The 23,337-nt window shown below is 53.5% G+C and overlaps 1 protein-coding gene and 1 long non-coding RNA gene across 2 annotated transcripts; one reads left to right on the top strand and one right to left on the bottom strand.

The window, feature by feature from the left end:
• Positions 1-2,234: 2,234 nt before the first annotated feature.
• Positions 2,235-17,823, bottom strand: LOC118499598. The gene is made up of 3 exons (XR_004902096.1): positions 17,533-17,823; positions 11,698-11,708; positions 2,235-2,246 (listed from the first exon to the last, which is right to left on the bottom strand). It is a non-coding gene; the product is annotated as an uncharacterized LOC118499598 (long non-coding RNA).
• A 2,888-nt stretch (positions 17,824-20,711) lies between these two features.
• Positions 20,712-22,870, top strand: LOC114508454 (mastin-like). The gene is made up of 4 exons (XM_028526374.2): positions 20,712-20,892; positions 20,996-21,267; positions 22,185-22,330; positions 22,427-22,870. Exons 1-4 carry the CDS (start codon positions 20,819-20,821, stop codon positions 22,589-22,591), a joined length of 657 nt encoding a protein of 218 aa, XP_028382175.2. The 5' UTR covers positions 20,712-20,818; the 3' UTR covers positions 22,592-22,870.
• Positions 22,871-23,337: the final 467 nt, after the last annotated feature.

Here is a 23,337-nt window from a genome sequence, read left to right as displayed (position 1 = left end):
TGCTTAGTTCTTTTTCTGGAGTTTTGATCTGTTCTTTCCTTTGGACCCTATTTCTTTGTCTCAGCTCACCTGTTACTTTGTAAGGGGTGGAGCGTTAGGTATTCACCAAGACGGGGCAACCCCCAATGCTGCGTTGTGACGCTGTAAGTGGGCAGGGGTCTGAGAGGGAACACTGCCACTTGCTCGCCTCTCCCCAGCTTTCAGTCCGTTCCCCCACTACCTGCAAGCAAAGTGCTGCTGATTCCCCAGATGGGTGGGTTTGTGTATGTTCCAGAACCCTGCGAGTCTCTCCAGCAAACTCTCCTGTGAGGCTGGGTCTTTCTCCTGCTGCCTCAACCCCCACAGGTTTTTACAGTCACAGGTTTTGAGGCTTTATTTCCCTGCTCTGGAACTCTGGGTTGTGTGGTGTGTCTCACTTCTGAGCTGTTTCTCCCGGTTTATCCTCACACAGATGTGGGACCACAAGCTGCCATCTGGCCCACTGGGTCCTCCAGCCACCACCTTGCCACGTGTCCCCTCTGCCCTGAGTGCCGGTCTCTGCCCCTCCTCCCAGTCTGGATGAACGTTTCTTCTTTAACTGCTTGGTGGTTGAACTTGCATACACTTCAATTTTCTGGCAATTTTGATGTTTTTTTGCTTTTAAATTTGTTGTTTTCTTTCTTTTGGTTGTGCAAGTTGGCAAAGTGTAGCTACCTATGCCTCCATCTTTGCCAGAAGTCTGCCTGATTTCTTCTTAAATATGAAGAAAACAGTTGGGGCTGGCCAGAGAGGCGTTAAACTGGAAAGTTAGAAGGCAAAGTAAAAACAAGTGAGAAAAAAAGTTATTCAAAGCTATTCAACTAACAACCCTGGCTGATGTGGCTCAGTGGATTGATGGCCGGCCTGCAAACCAAAGGGTCACTGGTTCAATTCCCAGTCAGGGCACATGGCTGTGTTGAGGGCCACGTCCGCACTGGGGGGTGTTCCAGAGGCAACCACACATTGATGTTTCTCTCCCTCTCTTTCTCCCTCCCTTCCCCTCTTTCTAAAAATATATAAATAAAATCTTTTAAAAACACAAAAACAGCATTATGCTAAGTGAAATAAGCCAGGCAGTAAGAGACAAATACCATATGATCTCACCTTTAACTGGAACGTAATCAACAAAGGAAGAAAGCAAACAAAATAGAACCAGAGGCATTGAAATTAAGAACAATCTAACAACAGCTAGAGGGGAGTGGGGAGGGGACTGTGGGTAGAAGGGTTTTCGGGAACTGCTATAAAGGACACTTCTAAAGAAGAAAACCAAGGGGGAGGGTGGAAGCAAGGGTGGGAGGTGAGTTTGGAGGGGGTGGGGAGACAATAAAGAGAACTGTAATTGAACAACAACAAAATAGTTTAAATAAAATTTTGAAAACACAAAAACAAAGCTATTCAACTAACAATGAAGAAAAAGACAAGAAGTATGAGTACCTTTTCAGGGAGATGAAAGAAGAGTCTGCATTTATGAAACAAGGATTACATAATTATATACTGTTTTCTTCTAATATCATATACCAAATAAATGACAACTGAGTGCCCTCAGACACTAAAAATATAATAAATTAAATATTCAAGAGAAAAGTTGAAAAGTTAACTCAAGAAAACATCTTAAAGATGGAATTGAAGGACAAAAAATGGGTATTCCTGGTTCCTTAACAACCAGAATAAGAAAAAAACTATCACGTTCTTGGGTATTATCTGGTCTGGTAAGATGAAAGTTTTTGTAATGCTGTTACAGATAAAACACAAGATTATCCCTCACCCTTGAGGAGGAAAATGTTGCAAGAATGTGTTGGGCACCAGGTTATTGGAGGGCCTTCGTCCCTCATGTGGCCCAGACACTGCTACCTCTGTAGGCTCTTGTCAGGGAAGGACAACAGTGGGATCATTGGCAGAAGCAGCAGCGGGCTGGGGAGGAAGCAAAAGGAATAATTAAACAGGATTAGGAGCTTGGTGTCTACGAGGCAGCCCTGCCTGGAGAGCTGGGTGTACACGTAACCCAGGGAGGACTGATAGGTTTTCTTAGGCTTTGCTGAGGAATAAATGCTAATCGGCCATAAAATTAGGGAGTATAGAGCTTTTTATTATGCTTTGCGCTCACAGGCAAAGTCCTCCCCCTCCGCCCCACTCCCACGGGGTGGGGGGGGCAAGAAAAGCCATGCTGAGCAGGGAAAATGGCAGGGTTTTATTTGGGTTGGCTCTCCATGGGGGCTGGGGATTGGTCCCTTGTGAACAAAGTGGCAACATATCATTGGTGGTTCCCCTCGGGCCCTGGTCTGAGGTCTGCCATCTCTTCCGGGTTATAGTTCAGCCGCCATGATTAACTGTAGTCCAGGCGCCATTTTGATTGTAGTCCACCCGTCCTTTTGTCCTACCCTGTAATCCTGACAGGGATGTCATGGGGTCTTTGGCAACAGCAGGAGAGTCTCTGCAGCCAACAGGCTTCGGCCCTGGGTACAGAAAGGGGCTGAAGACAGACACAGTCTAATGGAGAAACAGCTCTGTGCCACCTACCAAGCCCTGCAAGCAACCGACTTGTCACCACAAGCTCTGCTGTGATAGCGCAGAACACATGTCCCAGGGAGGGGTGGCTGCACGACCTAACACTCCGAAGGCTGGAGTGGCACAGATATGAACTACAGTGAAATGGAATGTTTACCTGCAATGGACACAAGTCCATGCACCGACCCCTCTTAGGCAGGAGCTGCAGGAGTTGTTGGGGCCAGTCCCCTTGGGGTCGGGAGGAGATGCTAAAAAGAACACTCAAGGATGAGGCTGATGGCCCTTTGTCGGTGAAAGCTGGAATGGTTCCAGTGCCCCCCGAGCATGGTGCACTGCCGACTCCTGCAAAGGGCAGCCCCCCAATAGGGCATGCTCAGGTCTGGACTATCCACAACAGCCCCGTGGGGAAAAACGAAGTGGGCTGACATGCGGGTGGTTCTACAGTCTAAGGAGGTGGCCCTATATCATGACACAGGACGGCAACTGTTACAAAGTCCAGGAAAGTAGGAAGCGGATGCACTGTTCACATTCAACGGCTAGAAGAGGCCCCCCGCAAAAGACTGGACACAGGGCTACATCGGAAAACGAAACACACAGGGCAGGAAACTCAATGGGTAACAGCCAAAGCCTGGGCCTCCCCCTGAAAATGACTGACATTATTGCAGCTTTCCCACAGTGTTCTGTGCGTGCCAGCCAGCACCCACGTCCCTTCGTGGCCACAACAGGCTGTTATTGCAAGACTTGGCCCACAGCCGTGACACTGGAAGGTGCAGTCACCTTTTAGATCACTACCTTGTAATCCAACAGGATATGGAAAGTTAGAACATTAGAATGCACTGTTGACAAACACCCTGTCAACCACCAGACCCACCTGTGGCATTCTAGACAGGGCACAAGAGGGAATCCCTACTGAGAGCCCAAGTTCAAACAATGGACACTAAGATAGGACCTTTTTGCGAAGGTCTTAGTTACTGTTGCCAGCACTCCAGGACACACACTCTTGTTGGGATCTGCCCTGCCTGGTTTCAGAAGCTGTAACCACCCTGTGGGTAAGGCTGATTAAAGAGTCCTTGAGACTATAACCCGCTAAGAAGACAAAACTTATCTCCCTGGGAGGGGCACCCCCTCTGCCCCCTTTCACTTCACCTTGCTTGACCCTGAGCTATTGACAGGTGAGCCAATGACAGGTAAGATTCTGCAAAGGAGGGACAACCTAAGACAAACACGGTCACGAAGAAGCCCTCAGGGAAGGACCCTGCAGGCTAGGGAGAAAGGAGGTGATAGACCCTCACCCCTCAGCTTTGACAGCCTGAGTCTTCATTCTGTCTGCAAAAAGTCTCCTAATCTTTTCACTGCCTTCCTTCCCTTGGCTAACTTAAGCCTGAAACAATTCCAGGGGGTGGTGCAGCCCTGTGCTGAAAATTTGGGTTCCTTGGGGTGATCAGTCAAAGAAAGAATGTATAAAATACTGTGAAACCTGCTTTGCTAAGAATGTCCTCAGTTTTCTGATAAGTGTTGAAGCATAAAATGAGTTTGTTCCCCCAAATTATATATCCCTTTAGCTAACTGACCCTGACTCAGAATAAGCCCTCACAGTTCTCTGTATGTTATCCATTAATTGATCCTTACTGCCTGACAATGTTTGACATGCTTTACCTGCATTCCTGTGCAAACTGAACCCAATAAAAGCCCATTGGGGAACACGATGCTGACCCTTCTCCTGTGAGAGATGAGCCACCTTTCCTCCCCAAGCAGATCATGTCTTGATAGACTTATTTTCATGGGTGGCAGACAGGGAGAGGGGGAGATGAGTGCTCTGTGGGCAGAACCCCCACCCCCCCACACACACACACTAAAGCTAGTATATTAACCTGGCCCCAGGAAACTCAAACTGGTACCCACTGGTGCACTCTCCTCGACCCATACAGGGAGGGTTTTGCCCAGGGTTTGCTCTTGTAACATACCATAGCTGGTAAATGGCCATCTACTATTCAAGTAACTAACCCTGGGAAATGTATTGGGGCTGATACCTTCATTTTTTCCATCTGGCAGATTCACATCCTACTCTCACAGCCAGCATTCTAGGCTAGGGGGGCATCAGCAGTGTAAAGGTGTGGCACGGGAGACCATGGAGATCCCTGAACAAGCCACTGTTGTTACACTGGGTCGAGCAGGTCCCACATTCTGCCCACCGTGCTGATTTGCCTGTGGGGCCTGCTACACATTTGTCTCCTGACTTCAGTGCAGGAGACCAGCTTTGCAAGGGGGACTGATGGAGGAGCTCTCCAGCCCAATGTTCTGGACCGCTGGGTGTGTTCAGAGATGCCTCTTTCTGCTACTGCTGGGCTGCCTTGGAAAACGATCCTAGTCAAACTTACAGGACGATCTTAACATGGTTTGGAAAGTTGTCTTGGGACCAGCGATCAGCATCATATACGCTGATACTGTTACACATGAGTCTGTTACTCCTTTGCTCTGTCACAGGGTTGCTGCAGAGGATGGGTACAATGTCTCACCCATCCTCCTCCCTCCCCATGACACACACAGAAGATGTAAGGCAGATGGTACTGAGAGGAGAAGGCAGGCACCCACGTTGGGATGGAGAGTGGGGTGTGTGAGAACATGGGCCCCTCCCCAAGCTCCAGCTCCCCCCTCACTCTGTGGGAACAGGATGACGGCCACCTGAAGACCCTGGGAGCCTGGCCAGCTCCTGGGTCAAGAAAAGGCCAAACAAAAACTGTTCTCAGACCTGAGCTCCCCCCAGATCACAAACAGCTTGATGGGACCTCACACAGCCTGTGGGCTAGCGTGACCTCAACAGGCAATGCCCTGAGGTTGCTCAGACCTGGGATCTTTGCATGACAGCTCCCAGGGGAGAAGGGGAGAGAGTGCCAGCCCCTCCTTCAGCAAAGTCCCCAGTGTCTCCCAGCCCCTGTCCCTGTCGAGGTGCCCAACATCCCATAGCCCCCCAGGGGGTGTCACCCTGGCCCAGACCCTGGTGTCCACAGAGGGCTCCCCACTGTCTGAGCGCTGACCCAGATGGGGGGCAACTGCACTTTCCCCCCAGCTTCTCACCAGGCACTTCCCCCAAAGCACCAGATCCTGGGAGCCCTGTGACAGCAGGGCCACAGCTCAGGTTCACCCTTAAATCCCGGGATAATAGAGGAGGGGATGGGGTACAGAGTGTGAGCTCAGTTTTCACCCCCAAATGTGAGCAGACAACGGCCCCATCGAGGTCACCCATCCCACAGGACCAGCCACCAGAGTGGGGGTGGAGGCAGAGAGCAGAGCAGCAGACCCTCCCCCAGCCCCAGCCCCAGCCCCAGCTCCAGGTCTTCTCCTTAAACTTGATCAGATGTTGTATGCATTGCCAGTGACAGAAAGTCACAGGAATGTGATGTGCAGCACAGGAAATATAACTGACCATATTACAGTGACTCCGGGTGGTGTCAGATGGCTGCTGGGCTTATGCCGGGGGGGGGGGGGGAGGGGTGACTTGGTGCATTACATAAACGTCTAATGTCCATGCTGTAGACCTGAAACCAACATAATATTGTACATCAGCTTTAATTGAAACACTTTTAAATTTTTAAATAAATAATAAATGTGATCAAATGATTAATAAAACCTGGATTTTTTTTTATTCTTTATTTTAAGAGAGGGAAGGGAGGGAGAAAGAGAGGGAGAGAAACATCAGTGTGGGAGAGAAGCATTGCTCAGTTGCCTCTCAAACGCCTGTGACCAGGGACTGAACCCACAGCCCAGGCTCGGGCCCTGACCGGGGGTAGACCCGGCACCTGTCACGTTGGGGGACGACGTCTGCACCAGGAAGGGCTGAAACCTGGAGTTTGAGACCCCTCTCACTGACCGGAACGGAAAGCCAGTGTCACGCCGTGGAAACAGGACACAGGACAGTGTGGAGTGCAGGAACAGCATGCTGCTGCGGGGACCGGTGTAGGCCCGGCTGCAGGAGGGCCCGGACCACATTGGTAGGGGCCTCGCTGGCTCCGGTGGAGGAGGCTGTGGGTCATGCCCGTCAGCTGGCTGGGAGCACAGTTCCTCTGTCTGACGTGGCCTGTGTTTGGAAGCCCTGTCCCCAAGGTGGGATTTCCCACTCATAGGAGAATAAACAGGTAATATATTTTGGAGTGGACAGATCGGAAGAAATGAAAGGATAACGGAGTGCACTGGGTGAGGTTTGCATCTCGGCTAAAATCTAGAAACGTGGGGCGAGAACCTGCCACGTGACCTGCTACCCCTACGGTGGGGTAGGGGGTCTACAGCCCCCAGGGACTCCGGCCGCCCACACAGTGGGGCTCTGATCCCGCCTGGGCCCCAGGGCCAGAGGCTGAGAGGGGCCAGGCTGGGACACGAGACACCCAGGGACCAACGGTCCCAAGGGTGTGTGGTGAGAGACCCCAACCACGACTTCTGCTGCTTTTCTTTCTCCTTTTCCCAGTTGCGCATGCCCCCAAACTGTGAGGCTGCTTTCAGAATTAGGCGGTGCGTGATCCTTCCCCATGTCTGTCCTTGGGACTGTGGGGTTTAGGGAGACCCCGACGAGGGCACTGCTATTGCCGTGCTCTCTGGTTGCCTTGCGGTCTTCATGCCGGTACCCCTTCCCCCAGCGATGCTGGCAGACCCCACTCAAGCCAAAGGCAGCAGCAATGACCATGAATGGCCAGCATTGCCTCAGACGGGGCAGTGCCTGTCCCCTGGGGGAACCCAGGCAAGAGCCTTCCCACCCAGAAGGAGACCTTGCAGGAGGTCGACCTGGTGACGGTTGTTCCCAGGGGGCTTTCCCAAGGTCACGCCCACCAGCATTCTGTGAGTCCCCCCCAGCCAGCCCCACCCGACCTTGGAGTGTTTGAGCCTCCCTGTTTCTGCCAGTCTGCTGTCCAGATAAGGGGGTGTCGGTGTGGATACCCTGTCCTTCTCTCACCAGGTGTGTTTTCACCTGAGAAAAAATGAAGCTCCAGCTGCAGGGAGGAGCTGGCTGCCTGCCGGGAAGAAGTGAGAGGTTGGGAGAGAGGGTGCCCTGACATTTGGTTGCTGGTCCAGAGGGCTGGGCAGGGAGTGCGTGCCTTTGCCCACTTCCTGGAGGGGCTGGGCCTCCACCATGCCTGAGTGTGTGGCTTTTTAAACAAGATGCTCTTCTGTGGCTGACAGCCTGGAACTTTCCCTGAGAAGAGCATCCCTGGGGCCTGCCAGGGTCAGATGGGGACCAGCTGGGGGGCCTCCAGGAGGGAGGTGTAGTGTGACGGTGGGTACGTGTCATCGTGCACTTGTCACAGCCACAGACCCACAAGGAGGGATCCTGAGGCGAGCTGGGGGGTTCAGCCACCACAGTTGTGTCCCTGTCGGGTCATCAGCCGTCACACGCTCACCGCACTAATGAGCCTCGTTCACGGAAGGGGACTGTGTGCATGGCAGCTGGGCTTTGTACACAATTGTCTATGAACCTAAGCATGCTCTAAAACATAAAATCTACTTTAATGTTTTTCATTTATGAGGACAGAAGAGGTCTGAGATGGGCCCACGACAAAGAGGGAGCTGAGGGAGGAGGCAGGTGGGAGGTGGGGAGGTGGGGAGGTGGAGCGCGGCGGGCACCCAGCAGACCTGCAGTGGAGGCGCAGACGCCCCCAGGGGAGCAGCCAGTGTGCAGCGTCTGGGGAGACTCAGTGCTTCGTGTCAGATTGCTGGGAAGGGCCCTCGCAGGGACAGAGTGGCAGGGCGACCCTCACCAGCCCACCCACGGGCGCCGTGTGAGAGAGAAGTAGACTCTGTTGCATGGCAGAGCTGCAGGACACCCCTGGCGAGCAGGTTGCAGGGCGAAGGGCAGGAAGGGGAGGATGGTCTGGTATCTGTGAGGACACCTTCCAAGTTTCAGGGACACATCCATGGGCTATGACGGTTTCCTGCGGTTGTGGGAAGACCAGGGGTGAGAGGATGGTCTGGCCCCCGACCTCCACTGACTGGACAGCCACAGTCCAGCCTGCAGGACGCTCCGTGTCATCGGCAGAGACACGCAGGCATGTGCAGGGAGGGATGTTGTGTATCGCTGGGGGAGCCAGGCTGACCAGCAGGGAGGGGGAGGGGCTGTCAGGTCTCTTGCTGGACCCTTGTCCATCCCACACCCGACCCATGCCAGGCCCCTGGACATGTGTCCCTCTGACTCCTGCATCAGGGACACCCTGGGCACCAGCCACAGACACAGCTCTGGCCGCCTGCAGCAGAAGGCATCTCAGCAAAGGCTGCCGGGTGCCCTTTCCCCTTGCTGGTATCCAGGTTCCTGTAGACTCCCGGCTCCCCCTCCCACACACAGAGGGTGGGAATCCTGTCCCTGCAAAGTCCCGTCCACCAGGGCCCTGGCTGGGGATTCCGTTGGTTGGAGTTACTGGGATAAAGCAAGCTGACGTTGGAGAACACGGGTGAAGGAATTCTAAAGATGACAGTCAGAAAGGGAAAATATAAGACACGGGAGGGCAGGTCAGGGAAACACAGAGGAACGGGGACTCCAGGGTCTGAAGGGGACTCAGTGTGTTGATTCCTGGAACTGCCAAAGCTGGGAGATGAAAGCGACAGGAACGGAGTTCTTTCCCCTCCTCTGTCAGTACGGGGGTAGGGGCCCCGCCCCTGCCTCCTCTGTCTCCGCACTCCCGGTGCCTCCCCGTCCCCTCTGAGTCTCCCATAAAAACACACGCGGCTGCTGCAGGGCCCCCCACCCCCACAACCCAGGAGAAGCTCCTGCTCTCAGGCTCCGGAATCACACCACCTGCCACCCAGTGTCCCAGCTGCCGGTTCCCGAGATGAGGACACAGATGGGCCTCAGGGGTCCTCCTTCAATGTGGGGTGAGCACAAGCACAGCATCCAGTCTGAAAAGTCACGTAGCCACAGTCCGTGAGGATGGGTGCACCTGGCCCCAACATTTGCCCCCGTGGGAGAATGAGCCAGAGAAGGTTCTCACATGAAGAATAAGATCATGGGTCATCAAAAGAGGGGGCACCCAAGCAAAAAGGAAGCATCAGGGAAGAATTTCACTGGTGACACAGTCAGACCCCAGAGGCATCAAGTTGAATGAGGGGAGGGATCCCCTGAACTGGAGTTCCCTCCTTGAGGTAGGTGAGATCAGACACCTGAGGCAGGGCCAGTGCCAGCAGGGAGCCTGAGGGGGTGGGGGTTGGGGGCCAGAGGGAAAGACCTTTTGCCCAGCCCCTGTTGCAGCAGAATTCCAGCAGGGGGCACAGCAAAGAAAGGTGGAAGGTCTGGGCAGATTTAGCACCACCTGGTAACAGAAACTCTAACTGCTGAAACCCAGCAAGAGCACTCTTGGTCGTTTTCTGTGGATCTCCATCCACCTCCCCCGAGCAGGCAGGGCTGACCCAGAACGAGGCTCATCTTCTCAGGCAATGGTCCTTCTGTCTGTCCACCAGGGCTCCTTGTCCGTCTTCTGGACAGCCCAGCAGACTGCCCCAGCTCCCCACTGCCTTCCCCAAATGGAAGGGGTGCCCTAATACCCACAGCCCCCACCCCTGGCCCTCAGGGTGGAAGGAATGCTGGGATGCCAGAGGCCGAGCTGTGCAGATATGACCAGCAGCATCATTCACTACTTCAGGAGTCGGCAAGGACCATGGGTGCACAAGAGAAACTTTCTTTTATAATCGCTATCAAGTTCCTGGTCTGACTAGGACAACTCAGTGCAGACACTTTCAGTTACCCAGTGCCGGCTGGCTCATGCATTCACTCATCCCACAAATACTCACTGAGCAACCAGCACCCACCAGGCACTGCTCTAGGTGCTGGGAATACGCAGTGAGCAGACAGACTAGTGTTCGCACGTGTGAATAGTCTAGGGCAGGAGACGGAAACCTGAATGGGACTGACAAGAGGGCACAGCAGGAACAGGCTTCTTAACCTCAGTTACTAGTGTTTCCAAATACTGTGGGCATTTTACACTCCAAACTGCCCTTGCCCAGACAGCACGTGCATCACACACACACACACACACACACACACACACACACACATCTGCACACAAATGTAAGGAGTTTCTGTACTTGTTAAAGCTTGTCTTTAGCAGAGGAACAAAGCAGGTCACAGAGAAAGGCTCGAGTTTAACAGTTGCCTGTCAGTGGCCTCCCTAGGAGTCCAGGCAGGGCAGCCTAGCCCCTCCTGCACAGCCTCCACGAATTATGGCAACTGTTCCACCAGCTATCCTGATTTGGCCTCACCCCTCCTCCAAGGAGCACCTGAGCAAGGATGCGCCCCTTGTGAACAGGGGGATTAACTACAGGCCCCCCTCCTGAAGCATCTCAACAGGAAATGTCCCTGAGCAGCTGAGGTCAGAGGGTGGAGCAGAATGAGTAGGCATGGTGCAGATGAGGTCAGGGCACAAAGTCAGAGGGCACAAGAGGTCAGTGCCCACTGTCCTGGTTGGAAGCCTGTTCCCAGTGCCCAATACGACCATCCCACCTGCAGGCAGGGCTCCAGGCTCAGGGCCCACTGCCCTCCGAGGGGTACCCCCTGGCTCAGTGCTGATCCAGCCCAGGAGCAGCTGCAAGTTCTTCCTCCCAGCCCCTTGCTGGCCATTTCCCCCAAAGCACCAGCCGTCCTGGGAGCCCTTCCAGGTCAAAACTGCATCTGGTTCATCCCTGGGTCCCTGGGGCATGGGGAGAGGGGAGCTGGCATGCAGTGGGCACTGAGTTGCACTCCCAGTGTGGACAGAAAACTGCCCGAGTGATGATGGCCAGTCCACGGGGCACAGCGACCAGGGGAGGGCAGCCATCAGGGGCTGTGGCTTCTGCAGGGTCCTCACCCACAGTGCTCAGACCCTCCCCCAGTCCCGGCTCAGCGACTTTTCTCCACATTTGTTCAAATGTTTGATTAAGACCTAGAATTAAAATAAAAACACTAAAGTACTGCCAGAAGTAGAAGGACAGAGTCTCTTGACATAAAGAGAAACAAAACAGGAACGCTGCAACAGTGGGGACGAAACGTGCTGCCAGATTCGGACTGTGCTTGGCCACTGGTCAGGGGTGACTGAGGAGTTAGGGACCCATTCCCGGCCCAGAGAAGAGAAGAGAGAGCACTGAGCTCCCGATATTCCTAGAGGGAGCTCTCCTTCCACCCTGGAGCCCTTGTGGTGGGAAAGGCTAAGTAAAGGCCCTGGAAACGCCATCCTCCCCTCCAGGATGAGAGACAAGGACATCCTCTGCGAAATCACAAAGATGGCACCCCGCTCAGACGTCTTGCGTAGGCGGTGCGGGGTCCCTGTCGTAGCCCCTGGATTCCCCAGTGCAGCCCCTGCAAACACCGTGTGGACTCTGGTGCATGTTGTTAACATGAACAGTGGACACGGTGCTGGCATCTTTGCTAGAACAGATCAACACAGCCTCAAGCTCTGGGAAGGTGACTCTTGATCTGGTGACTGTGTTCTTTCCAACCCCCATCAAACAAGAGGATTGAAGCAGGTCACCCAGCAGGGACACCAGTAGGCACCACAGTCTTTCCCTGGATAACCTACCCTCCCAACAGAGCACCCCACTGGTCCCCAACTCAGAGGATACCACGGTCATTGGACTGTAGGAGCCAGCCTCAGATGAAGCCCACCTGCTGTGGGTGTGGCTCATTGATGAAGGTTTTCAGGTGCGGTGCTTGGGTGAGATGGAGACATTCCTTCCAAGATAAAGGACAATTTGTATGTTGCCCTTCCTGCCAACAAAAAAGAGGCAGAGTGTTCAGTGGTGAGTTGGCTTTAGGACAGAGTGTGCACACCAGGGGACAGGACTCCAATCCAGTCATCCAGTGAAAACCGCTTGTGGTCTGCGGATTCTGGATGGAGCCCAGAACAAGCAGGCATCTGCAGCAGAATAAGGCTCATTCGGTAGCCCTGGTGCCCAGGCTGCCTGACTGGGCAACCTGTGCAGAGCAGGACCTTCCCAGGGCCTCCCAGCAGTCGGGGAGAGCTGGCACTGGGTCCGTATGTCCAGGGCTTGTGGCCTTCCCAGACCCCTGAGCACTCAGCACACAGGGTCTCAGAGGCTGGTGCACAGGCTCCACCTCCTCCTGCTTCAGAGCCCACACCAGCAGGAGGGCAGAGCCCCTCCCACATGCATCCCAGCCACAGACAGCAGCTGTCACAGAGCAGGCATGCTGCCTGCTCCAGGTTCCCCCTGGCCCCCTGTGGGAGGCTGTTCCTTCCTTTGAGGCCTTGGTAGCAAATCCTCTGGGCTCCCTGACCTCTGAGCCCTCCCAGTACCCCGCTCCTTTCTCAGAACCCTACGCCATTGATTGATTGATTCATTCATTCATTCATTCATTCAACATGTGTTGCCTAAGGTTCTTGCTGCATGCTGAGCTCTGAGACTAAATACTCCCCCTGTCCCAGGCTGCTAGTCCCCAATTCTGCAGTTGCTTCCTGGATCTTTCCAGCCCCTGTGCATACTGCCTCCCACTCCTCCCCTGGACAGGCACCCTCTCCCCAGCTGTCAGCCCTCTGCCCAGACTGAGCAGTGGGCCTCTCTGGCTCTCCTCAGTTCAGGCCACCAGAGGGCGCCATTTAAAGAGCAGCCTCGCTGGTAGGTGGTCTCTGGGCAGGACAAGTGAAAGCACAGCTGACAGTGGGACAGGGGTGTGTGTTCTGAGGCCTCAGACATGCCTGGATGGTCTCTTACGGGGTCAGGCCACCATAATAAATGCCACAGGCTGGAGCATGGGCAAATGTGAGACCAGGGTGCCAGCCTGGTCCCATTACAGAGAAGGTATCTTCCTGGCTGGCAGACAACCACCTTCCTGCAGTGTGCTCACCTGGCAGAGACAGTGAGAGAGATTTCTCTCCTCCTCTACTTATCAGGCTGCCAGTCCTAGTGGGTCACGACCCATCCTCATGACCTCGTTTCACCTCAGTCACCTCCTCAAGCCCCATCACCACACACAGTCCCACAGGAGACTCGGGCTTGGGGGAATGGATTCAGGGGTGATTCAGTGCAGAAGGAAGGGTGTGGGGCGCATGCCCCTGACCGTGCACCCTGGATGATTCTGGAATCTGGGCAGTCCTCTCCGCCTAGGCAGGACGCTGCCTCTCAAGGGGCAGCCAGGCTAAAGTCTGAGGCCGCCCTGAACCTGGGTGGGAGGGCTCAACCCAGTGGCCATCCCCCTTGCTGGCTGTGCCCCCCAAACTCTTCTTCTGACACAGCCGCCCCACGAGACTGGCACAGAAGACCACGCCAAGGCCTATATAGACCCAGAAACTCAACAGATATGCGCACCCCACGTGGCACGCCCCCAGGCCCTGCCCAGTCTCCCCAGGCCTGCAGTCTAGGCCTCCACCAGGATGGGCCTCAGTGCACCCCTCTGGGCATCCCTGGTCTCGGTCCCTCTTCTGGGAGTCACTCACTGCTGCTCTTCTCCAGGCAACCAGCTTCTCTGGTTTGGGTGTCTTTCTAAGTGGTTTTTGTGAGTGCTTCATTTATGAAGGTGACTTACCTCTGGGGTCATTCTTACTGATATCTTTTCTCTCTCCCTTTTTGAAAAAAATGGAGGTTTTTTCAATGTATTGCAATCACTGTCCTCATTAGCATTTAAACACAGTCAAATTGCTGGGATTTAAAATAAAACGACCTAACTCAGTCCCTTCAGGGGCATCTTACCTGCTCCAGCTTCTCCCAGCTATTGGGTTCTGGCCCACCAGCTGAGTTCACAGCCTCTCTCCCGCCCCCCTCAGCCCCGCCCTCCCCCCTGTGCACCACAGCGGCTCTGCTGCACCCTCCAGCCAAGGGCACCAAAGCTTGTCTCCCCTCACAATCCTTGTGAGCCAGTAACCTGCCACCCTGGCTTGCCCAGAACTGAGGGGTTTCCCAGAGGAGAGATTTCAGGTCATTGTTATTATTATTATTATTATTATTACTGTAAAATACACAGAATTTGTCATTCTAACTATTTTTAAAGTGAACACTTCAGTGGCATTTAGTACATTCCTCATGTTGTACAACCACGACTTCTGTCTACTCCAGAACATTTTCATGCCTCATAAAAACCCTTCCCATGAAGTACTGAGTCCCTACTCCCTAACCCTGCCCGCAGCAACCACAGGTCTCCTTCCAGTCTCCCCCAGCACGTTCTCCAGGTCCCTCTGTCCTGTGGCCTGTATCAGGGACGCCTCCCTTTCATGGCTGACTACTAGTCAGTTGTGTGGATGGACTGCCGTTCGTTAATTGTGTGTCTGCTGATGGGCCTGTGGGTTGTGCTCACTTTGTGGCTGCAAATGGCAATGCCATGAATATTCATTCATATGTTCTAGCAAGAGACCTACGGCCAAGACGGAGGCCTAGGTAGATACAGCTTGCCTCCTTGCAAAACCAACAGGACAACAACAAATTTAAAATCAAAAAGAACCAGAACTGCCAGAAAATTGAACTGTATGGAAGTCTGACAACCGAGCAATTAAAGATGAACCATTAACCCAGATGGTAGGAGGGGCAGAGGCAGGCAGCCAGGGTGGGGAGGAAGCTGGGCAATGCGGTGCTGGCAGAGTGGGCAGTCCCACATCTGCGTAGGGATAAAATGGGAGGAACAACTGGGCAGTGAGACAGACTGCACAACCCAGGGCTCCAGCTTGGGGAAATGAAGCCTCAAAACCTCTGACTGGAAAAACCTGTGGGGGTTATGGAGGCAGGAGAAATTCCCAGCCTCACAGGACAATGCATTGGAGAGACCCACAGGTTCCTAGAGTGTACACATGCCCCCCAATCTGATAAACAGCACCAGAAGGGCCAAATTTGCTTGCGGATAGCAGAAGATCTGACTGTAAGCGGGTGGTAATCGGGCAAGCAGCATTGTTCCCTCTTGGACCCCTCCCCACAGACAGCGCCACAACGCAGCCCAGTGGAATGCCCCACCCTGGTCAATACCTAAGGCTCTGCCCCTCGCAATGTAAGAGCTGTGTCAGGACAAGGAAATTTGGCCGGAACAAAAGAACAGATCAAAAATCCCAGAAACAGAACTACGCAACAAGGGGATAGCCAACCTACCACATGCAGAGTTCAAAACCCTGGTAATCAGAATGCTCACAGAATTGGTGGAGTATGGTCACAACATAGAAAAACAAGTGAAGGCTATAAAAAGTGAAATAAAGAAAAATGTACGGGAACCAACAGTGATGGGAAGGAAACCAGGACTCAAATCAATGGTTTGGAGCAGAGGGAAGAAAGAAAGTCAACCAAAAAAGAATGAAGAAAGAAGAATTCAAAACAATGAGGAGAGGCTCAGGAATCTCGGGGACAACTTTAAACATATCAACATTGAAATCACACGGGTGCCAGAAGAAGAGGAGGAAGAGGAAGAAATTGAAAACTTATTTGAACAAATAATGAAGGAGAACTTCCCCAATCTGGCAAAGGAAATAGACTACCAGGAAGTTCAGCAAGCACAGAGAGTCCCAAAGAAGTTGGACCCAAGGAAGCACACACCAAAGCACATCATAATTACATTACCCAAGGCTAAAGATAAGGAGAGAATCTTAAAAGCAGCAAGAGAAAAGGACACAGTTTCTACAAAGGAGTTCCCATAAGACTGTCAGCTGATTTCCCAAAAGAAACCTTACAGGCAAGATGGGTCTGGAAAGAAGTATTCCAAGTCATGAAAGGCAAGGACCTACATCCAAGATTGCTCTATCCAGCAAAGCTCTCATTTAGAATGGAAGGGCAGATGAAGTGCTTCCCAGAAAAGGTCAAGTCAAAGAAGTTCATCATCACCAAGCCCTTATTGTAGGAAATGTTAAAGGGACTTATCTAAGAAAAAGAAGATAAAAACCAAGAACAGTAAAATGACAATAAACTCACAAGTATCAACAACTGAACCTAAAACACAACAAAAACAAAAACAAACTAAGCTAACAACTAGAACAGGAACAGAATCACAGAAATGGAGATCACATGGAGGGTTATCAGGGGAGAAGAGAAGAGGGAAGAATGGGGGAAAAGGTACAGTGAGTAAGAAGCATAAATGTAGGTACAAAATAGACAGAGGGAGGTGAAGAATAGTATAGGAAACGGGGAAGCCAAAGAACTTGTATGTATGACCCATGGACATGAACTAAGGCAGGGAGGGGAATGTAGGCGGGAGGTTGGTGCAGGGCAGAGGGAAATAAAGGGGAATGAAAATGAGACAACTGTGATAGTATAATCCATGAAATATACTTAAAAAAAGAACAAATCACTATGTTTTGGGGTCGTTCATGCCAAAAATCACCACCATAACTAAGTATACTTTTCTGACAAACAAGAAAAATTGTTTTTATCAACAGTTCAAACACAACTGAGGTTCTCTCTCTCTGTTTTTCATGTGAAGATAAAGATCTCTGTTTTTGTTAGCATTACAGGTCTGTTAATAATAAAACATTTATCCCCAAATTTCTACTCTTTGCTCTTTGCCTAATTTGTGGTTTATTTTCATTTTTTAAAAAATTTTATTTATTTATTTCTCAGAGACAGGGAAAGAGAAGGAGAAAGAGAAGGAGAGAAACATCAATGTGTGGTTTCCTCTCACACATCCCCCACTGGGTGCCTGGCCCACGACCTAGGCATGTGCCCTGACTGGGAATCAAACTTGTGACCCTTTGGCTCGCAAGCTGAGCTCAATCCACTGAGCTACATCAGCCAGGGTTATTTTCATTTTTTTATTACTGTTATTCTACTGCAGTTGTCCCGATGTTCCCCCTTTGCTCCCTCAGCCCACCCTTCCCACCCCCGCTCCCACAGTCCAGCCCCACACTGCTGTCCGTGTCCGTGGTCACTCGTACATGTTCTTCGAACAATGCTGCCCCCTGTTTCCCACCGTCCCCCTCCCCTGAGTGAGGTTTTCAAATGCTCACTCCAATCTGTCTTCCTGGTTGGCTGCCGGACCATTTGGGGTTACTCCAAGATGACTGGACAACAAGGCAGACTCTCCAGTCACCGACCTGCACTGTTTGGGGACCAGCGTTTCTTGGGGGTCGGATCCTTCGGCCTGACCTTCAGGGGTGGCCCCAGGTGCAGGTGGGGGAGGAGGCCCGGGTCCTGATCAAGGGCAGTTTTCCCTCAGTTCCTGTTCTCAGCCTCAGGCTCCCCCCTCCTCTGCTCCTCTGTGCTGGGTGAGCCTGACCTTCAGCCTCTGGTTCATGTTCATCAGATCACAAGTCTGGGGCTGTTTCCTGGGTGGGTGGGTGGGGTGCTCAGCTGACTCTCCGTCCTGACCAGGCTCTGAAGCTGCGTGTCCAGACCTTCCACAACCTCCCTGTTCACTGTCCCTGCGTCAGGGCTGCCTTCTCAGCCCTGCCGGGAGCTGAGGGGCCTGGGCCCCTCAGGGCCAGAGTGGGCCTGTCCTCATGTGTCCTGCAGAGGGAGGGAGCTGCAAACCAAGCACCAGAACACTGGCTTGTCCTTCTCCCCACCCCAGCTTCCTCACCCCCTCCATCTGATTCCCAGGGTCCATCATGGATGCCATCTCCCTCTTTCTTCCTCTGAGTTCACACACTTAGTTGTCCCGTGCTGTGCTGTCGCTGGGGCTGGGGGTTAGAAGGAAGGGCATGCAGGCCCAGCTCCAGTCCACTCTGCTGTACTGGAAGGCCGCCTGGTCTCCACTTTCACAACTTCTTCATGCCAGCTGTGTGATTGGCCCCATGCTCTGCCTCATGGCTCCTGGGACATCATCCCCTGTGTTTTTCTTCAGACAAACTTGGGCATCACTTTTAATGTTCGTTAACTCAATCAGCCCTGGCCAGTGTGGCTCATGTGTTTGGAACATCACCCCATAAACAAAAGGTTGTTGGTTTGATCCCTGCTCAGATGAGGATAATAACATTGTGTAACAACAGTCAGATTTGCCTGCACTGCACATTCTATCGGGATTTCTGAAGAGCTGATATTTGATGACAGCATCTCTTTCTGCAGCTTTGAGTGACATTTTACGTCATGCTATTTTCCTTCTCAGGAAAGTTTTGTGGTTTCCCAGTCTCTGAAACAGCCCTGTGAAGGCTGTTCTCAGCGCCAGTCAGTGGGAATGTCCGGATGCTCTGTGCACTGGGTCTTCGCAGGTACGGCACCTCACTGCCTGTTACTGAGATTAAAAAGATGAGTTTCTTCTTCTTTCTCTCCTAACTTGTGTTTAAAATATTTATCTTCATCTAGACACCTTGAGAAACTTAATCTTAAAACCTTTCAGTTGAGGCTTTGGCTTTGCAGGGGGGAAGATTGTATTATCTGCCAACGATTATCATGAGACTTTCCCCCAAGGCCCACGAACCTCTTGCTTCTGCTTCTGGCAGCTCTGCTCCTAAGGTTCAAATGCTGTCTCTGTCCTCCAGTTGGTCCGGCCCAGCTGCTTATCACCCAGCCTGGGGCTGGGGGACAGGAAGACTGGGTCCAGTGTCAGGCTGGGGTCAGGGACCTGTGGCTTCTTGCTGACACATCTGTGGCTTATCTTCCTGTCATCTGCCTGGGAGCCAGCCCCAAACCCACATCCACAGTGGAGGGTACGTGAAGGTTGGGGTCTGATCCAGACCAGCAGTGGGGGAATGGGGAGGGACCCTCCCCTCACCACCTACAGGGTTTGTCCTGTGGGCCTGTGGGCCCAGCCCCTCCTTTCCTGGGAGCTCACGGCCCCCTCTCTGATGGGGCCCCCAGGCCAGGTGGGATCATGACTGTGTCTCCTGAAGACTCCGGGTGCCCCCAAAGTACCCACAACCTCAGCGAGGGTGACAGTGACTCTGGACCCAAGAGGGAATGATGGAGTTCTAGAGACCTGAGCTAACCCGAGTGCTCCAAGGCACTCCTACATGACCTCATTGCCCGGATCACTGGGGACAGGGCAGTGGTTCAGGAGTGTGGGGACCACCCCCTCCTTCCTTCTCCTCTCCAACCGTTCCCTGGCCCCATCTCACTGTTGGTGGACAATGAGTCTCAGAATGTCAAAGGACAGAAAAGTCTGTGCCTGGTCGGGTGGCTGGCATCAGCCTCAGGTTGGATTTGGGGGACAAAGTTACTGTTTTCAGAAAGCAGGAAGCATGGGGGGGCACTGCCACTACTGTGGGGGATGGCTGGTTCCTGGGGTGCAGGCAGAGGTCCTCCTGGGACCTGAAGAGAGGTGAGGAGAAGAGCATCACACTGGCCCCTCTCTCACTCTCCTCTGTGCATTTTGACAAAGTTGGATCGTGCGCACGATGGACTAGGACAGTGGAACAAGTGTGCAGCAATGTCCTGGACAGGGGGAGCAGACACCACAGCCTGGGACCTCTCACCACAGAACCGTGTCCTGTCCGTGTTGGAGGCCAGAAGTCTAACACTCAGGTGTCGGCTGGGCCCCACGCCCTCCGAAGGCTCCAGGGAAGGGTCCTCCCTACCTCTGCCAACTCCCGGTGTTGCTGGCAAGTGGTGGCTCTGGCTCCAGCAAGTCCCTCCTTCTCCGAGGAGGACGTGCACCTCACGAGAAGGGGAGCAGTGGAAGTGCGGGGTCTCCTAGCACCTAGCTCTGGGCTCAGGTGCAAAGGCCCCTATTCCATTCATGCCCTTACTTTCTTCTATTTGTTTCATCTTTTTAAAAAAATTTCCCATGTGCATACTGTTCATGTCACTACTGATATGTCTCCAGCACCCAGTTCTCTGATGGGCTGCGAGAAGACAGTCAATGTTTCTCGTTTGACAGATGGCCTGTTGGCCACCACTGCTCCCACTGAAGGGGTAAGGGGGTAAGCCCTGCCTCCTCCCTCGTCCCACCCCCAGGGAGGGTGGGCTTTCCCCTTGCCCAGTTCCTGGGCAGGGAGGATAAAGGGGCTCAGAGGGGCCCAGGAGCAGAATGCAGAGAGACCTGGCATGGTGAGGCTGCTGCTCAGCCCCCCACCCTCTGTCCTGCCAGTCCCAGGGCCCTGCCCCATTACTCCCCTCACTCTGGCTCCCTTCTCTCCCTGCAGATGCTGTGGCTGTTCTTCCTGACCCTCCCCTGCTTGGGGGACTCCATGCCTGTGTCCTCTGGTGAGTCCTGATCCCCAAGCCTGCCCTGTCTCCAAACTCCTGACCCTGGTCTCTCAGAGGCCACCCCTGGGATTTGGTGGCAGTCCCCACATGGGGACGGCCCTAGGGGAACTGAGTATGAGGGCCATGCTGGGTGCCAGGTAGGGGTGCCTGGGTCCCTGATGGCTCTTCCTCTGCTTCCCCAGACCCCAGCCCAGGTGCTGAGCTGGTAGGCATTGTGGGAGGGCAAAATGCCCCCCCTGGGAAGTGGCCATGGCAGGTGAGCCTGTGGATCTCACCCCCGACAGATAAGATGTGGAGGTTCAAGTGTGGGGGCTCCCTCATCCACCCCCAGTGGGTGCTGACTGCAGCTCACTGCATTCCAGGGTAAGCCCCAACCTGCCACCCCTGTGGGGTGGTAGGCAACGTCAGGTGGGTCCTTTCTGCTCTGCAGAAGCTTCTTCGAAGCTTCTGGTCTTCTGTCCTCCAGGGAAAACCCAGTGCCTCAGAACTTCACGGTCCAAGTGGGACAAGTGAGACGCTCACACATTCACAGCATCCAAGTGGCTGAGGTCATTCGTCACCCCAAGTACAACATCACACAGAAGGGAAAAGGTGGGGCGGACGTGGCACTTCTCAAGCTGAAGGCCCCCGTGAAACAGTCTAACCTGGTCAACTGGGTCACCCTGCCACCAGCAAGGCTCACGGTCCCCTCAGGCATGAGGTGCTGGGTGACAGGCTGGGGTCGCATTGCTGTCAATGGTAAGAACCAGGATGAGGAGTTGAAATGAGAGGAGACTCAGGGGCAGACTCAGTGGGGTGATGGCCAAGCTTTGCAGATGAGGCCTTAGCTGGGACCCCTCCTGGGGCTTCTCCTGGGAACGGGAGGCAGACGGCTCCCGGGGACTCTGCTGAGGGGCAGACACCAGAGGAGCAAGAGCCAGGCCAGGCCACGGGGGTCTCTCTGCTCTCATTCTGTACCAGGCCCTGAGTGTGCCCTTATGTGGGTCTCCCCACTTTCCTCAGTTCCCCTTCCCCCTGCAGTCCCAATGGGGGTTTGAGAAATGAGGGGAGCGAGAACTTGAGGGACTTGCTCACGGATTCATTATGAAAAGGACAGAGTCAAATCTGACACCGTGCCTAACTTGCTCTGCATTTCTTGGGGAAAACACATGCTCTGGCTTTTAAAAAATAATTATTTGTGGATTAAAGAGCAATGTGCCCTGGCTGGTGTGGCTCAGTGGACTGAACGCCAGCCTGGGAACTGAAAGGTTGCTGGTTGGATTCCCAGTCAGGGCACATGCCTGAGGTGTGGTTCAGGTCCCCAGTTGGGGGCCCTGGGAGAGGCAACCAATTGATGTTTCTCTCACTCAACCATGCATCTTTCCCTCTTTCTCCCTTTCTTCCCCTTTCTCTAAAAATAAATTTTAAAAATTTTTAAAAAAACAAAAATAACAAGAAAAAATCTATCCCATTGCTTCTTTTCTGAGCTTGGTGCCCCCAGTGTCAACCTAGAGGTTATGAGCCACTGACCTGGAATGACCCAGGGAGTTGAAGCCCTGGGTAACTCCCACCCAGTAACACCTGGGGCACTGAGGCTCACAGTGTGGTCTTGGAACCCACGACCTGTTGCTGTCCATCCCTTCAGGACCACAGGCTGACCTGGCTTCTTCTCACAGAGCTGCTGCCCCCACCCCACCACCTGCAAGAGGTGGAGGTCCCCATTGTGGCCCACAAGATCTGCAGGCAGCGATACCAACAGATCAACCGGTTTATCAAGGACGACATGCTGTGTGCAGGGAGCAAGGGCCGGGACTCCTGCCGGGTGAGACCCCCGAGCCCTGCCCCAACTGTTGCCTCCATCTCTTCTTCCTGCTCACAGGGACCCTGAGTATTGAACATCTGTCTCTTCTTCCCACAGGGTGACTCTGGGGGCCCCTTGGTCTGTAACGTGATCGGCACCTGGTTGCAGGTTGGAGTGGTGAGTTGGGGGACAGGCTGTGGCCATCCCAACTTTCCTGGAGTCTATGCCCGAGTGACATCCTTCTTGTCCTGGATCCACCGCTATGTCAACTCATCTACTTGAGCCCAGGGCAGGGACAAGAATGTTGCCCACATGTGATGAAGGCAGTCACTCTAGGGAGTTTGGGGGACCCTCCCTACTCCTTGCCCAAAGCTAGCTTTTCACTGCACCTAGCACCTTCCTCCACCCCCTGCTCTGAATACCTTCTGCCTGTCCCCTCCTTCAGCATCTGTCTCTCCCTTGACAGGTAAAAGGGAGAGGCCCCACTGGGGTCAGGGTGGGAGGTAGCATTCCAGGTCTCCTGCCCACTCTGTAGCTCATTAAACTGCATCAAAACCAGAATGTGGACTGAGTGCACTTACCTGTGGGAGTTGCCGAGGCAGCTGCTGGGTGGGATCTTCCTGGTGGGGGAGCCCAGGCTACAGAAGGTGGATGGTGTTGGGAGGAGGTGGACGGGCAACCGTTACCGCAGCATGGACCAGGGCCACGTGGGTGGGTTCTCTTGGTGGGGTGAAGGGCGGGTTTTCTGCCTGGGCTCTGAAACCTCAGCACAGAGGACTGCTCCCCGAACAGTCCTGCATCAGAACTCCATCCTTCCTCCTTCCATCCCAATCAGCCAGTAACTGGTGTTTGGAATGACTCGGACTTGGCAGTGTGAAAGCAGAGAGATTTGGGTTTCCATTGTCACTCCTGCTCTTTCTGAGTCCATGTACCTAACCCTCCTTCTCCAGTGTGATCAGCTTCTTGGGCCCAGTAAAGTACAGCCCCGTTTCTAGGGGTGAAAAAGGCTACCTGCTCCAATGCAGAAT

The sequence above is a fragment of the Phyllostomus discolor genome, chromosome 3 (genome assembly GCF_004126475.2).
Source record: "Phyllostomus discolor isolate MPI-MPIP mPhyDis1 chromosome 3, mPhyDis1.pri.v3, whole genome shotgun sequence".
Taxonomy (NCBI): domain Eukaryota; kingdom Metazoa; phylum Chordata; class Mammalia; order Chiroptera; family Phyllostomidae; genus Phyllostomus; species Phyllostomus discolor.
Note: the sequence above shows the minus strand (reverse complement) of the source record. Positions and strands in the feature narration are given on the sequence as shown.

Bases quoted from the DNA above. Each gene is read 5' to 3' on its own strand.
- LOC114508454 (XM_028526374.2), top strand. From the start codon at position 20,819: ATGTGGAGGTTCAAGTGTGGGGGCTCCCTCATCCACCCCCAGTGGGTG. The intron at 20,893-20,995 runs GTAAGCCCCAAC...TCTGTCCTCCAG, and splicing joins GCAGCTCACTGCATTCCAGG to GGAAAACCCAGTGCCTCAGA. The intron at 21,268-22,184 runs GTAAGAACCAGG...TTCTTCTCACAG, and splicing joins GGGTCGCATTGCTGTCAATG to AGCTGCTGCCCCCACCCCAC.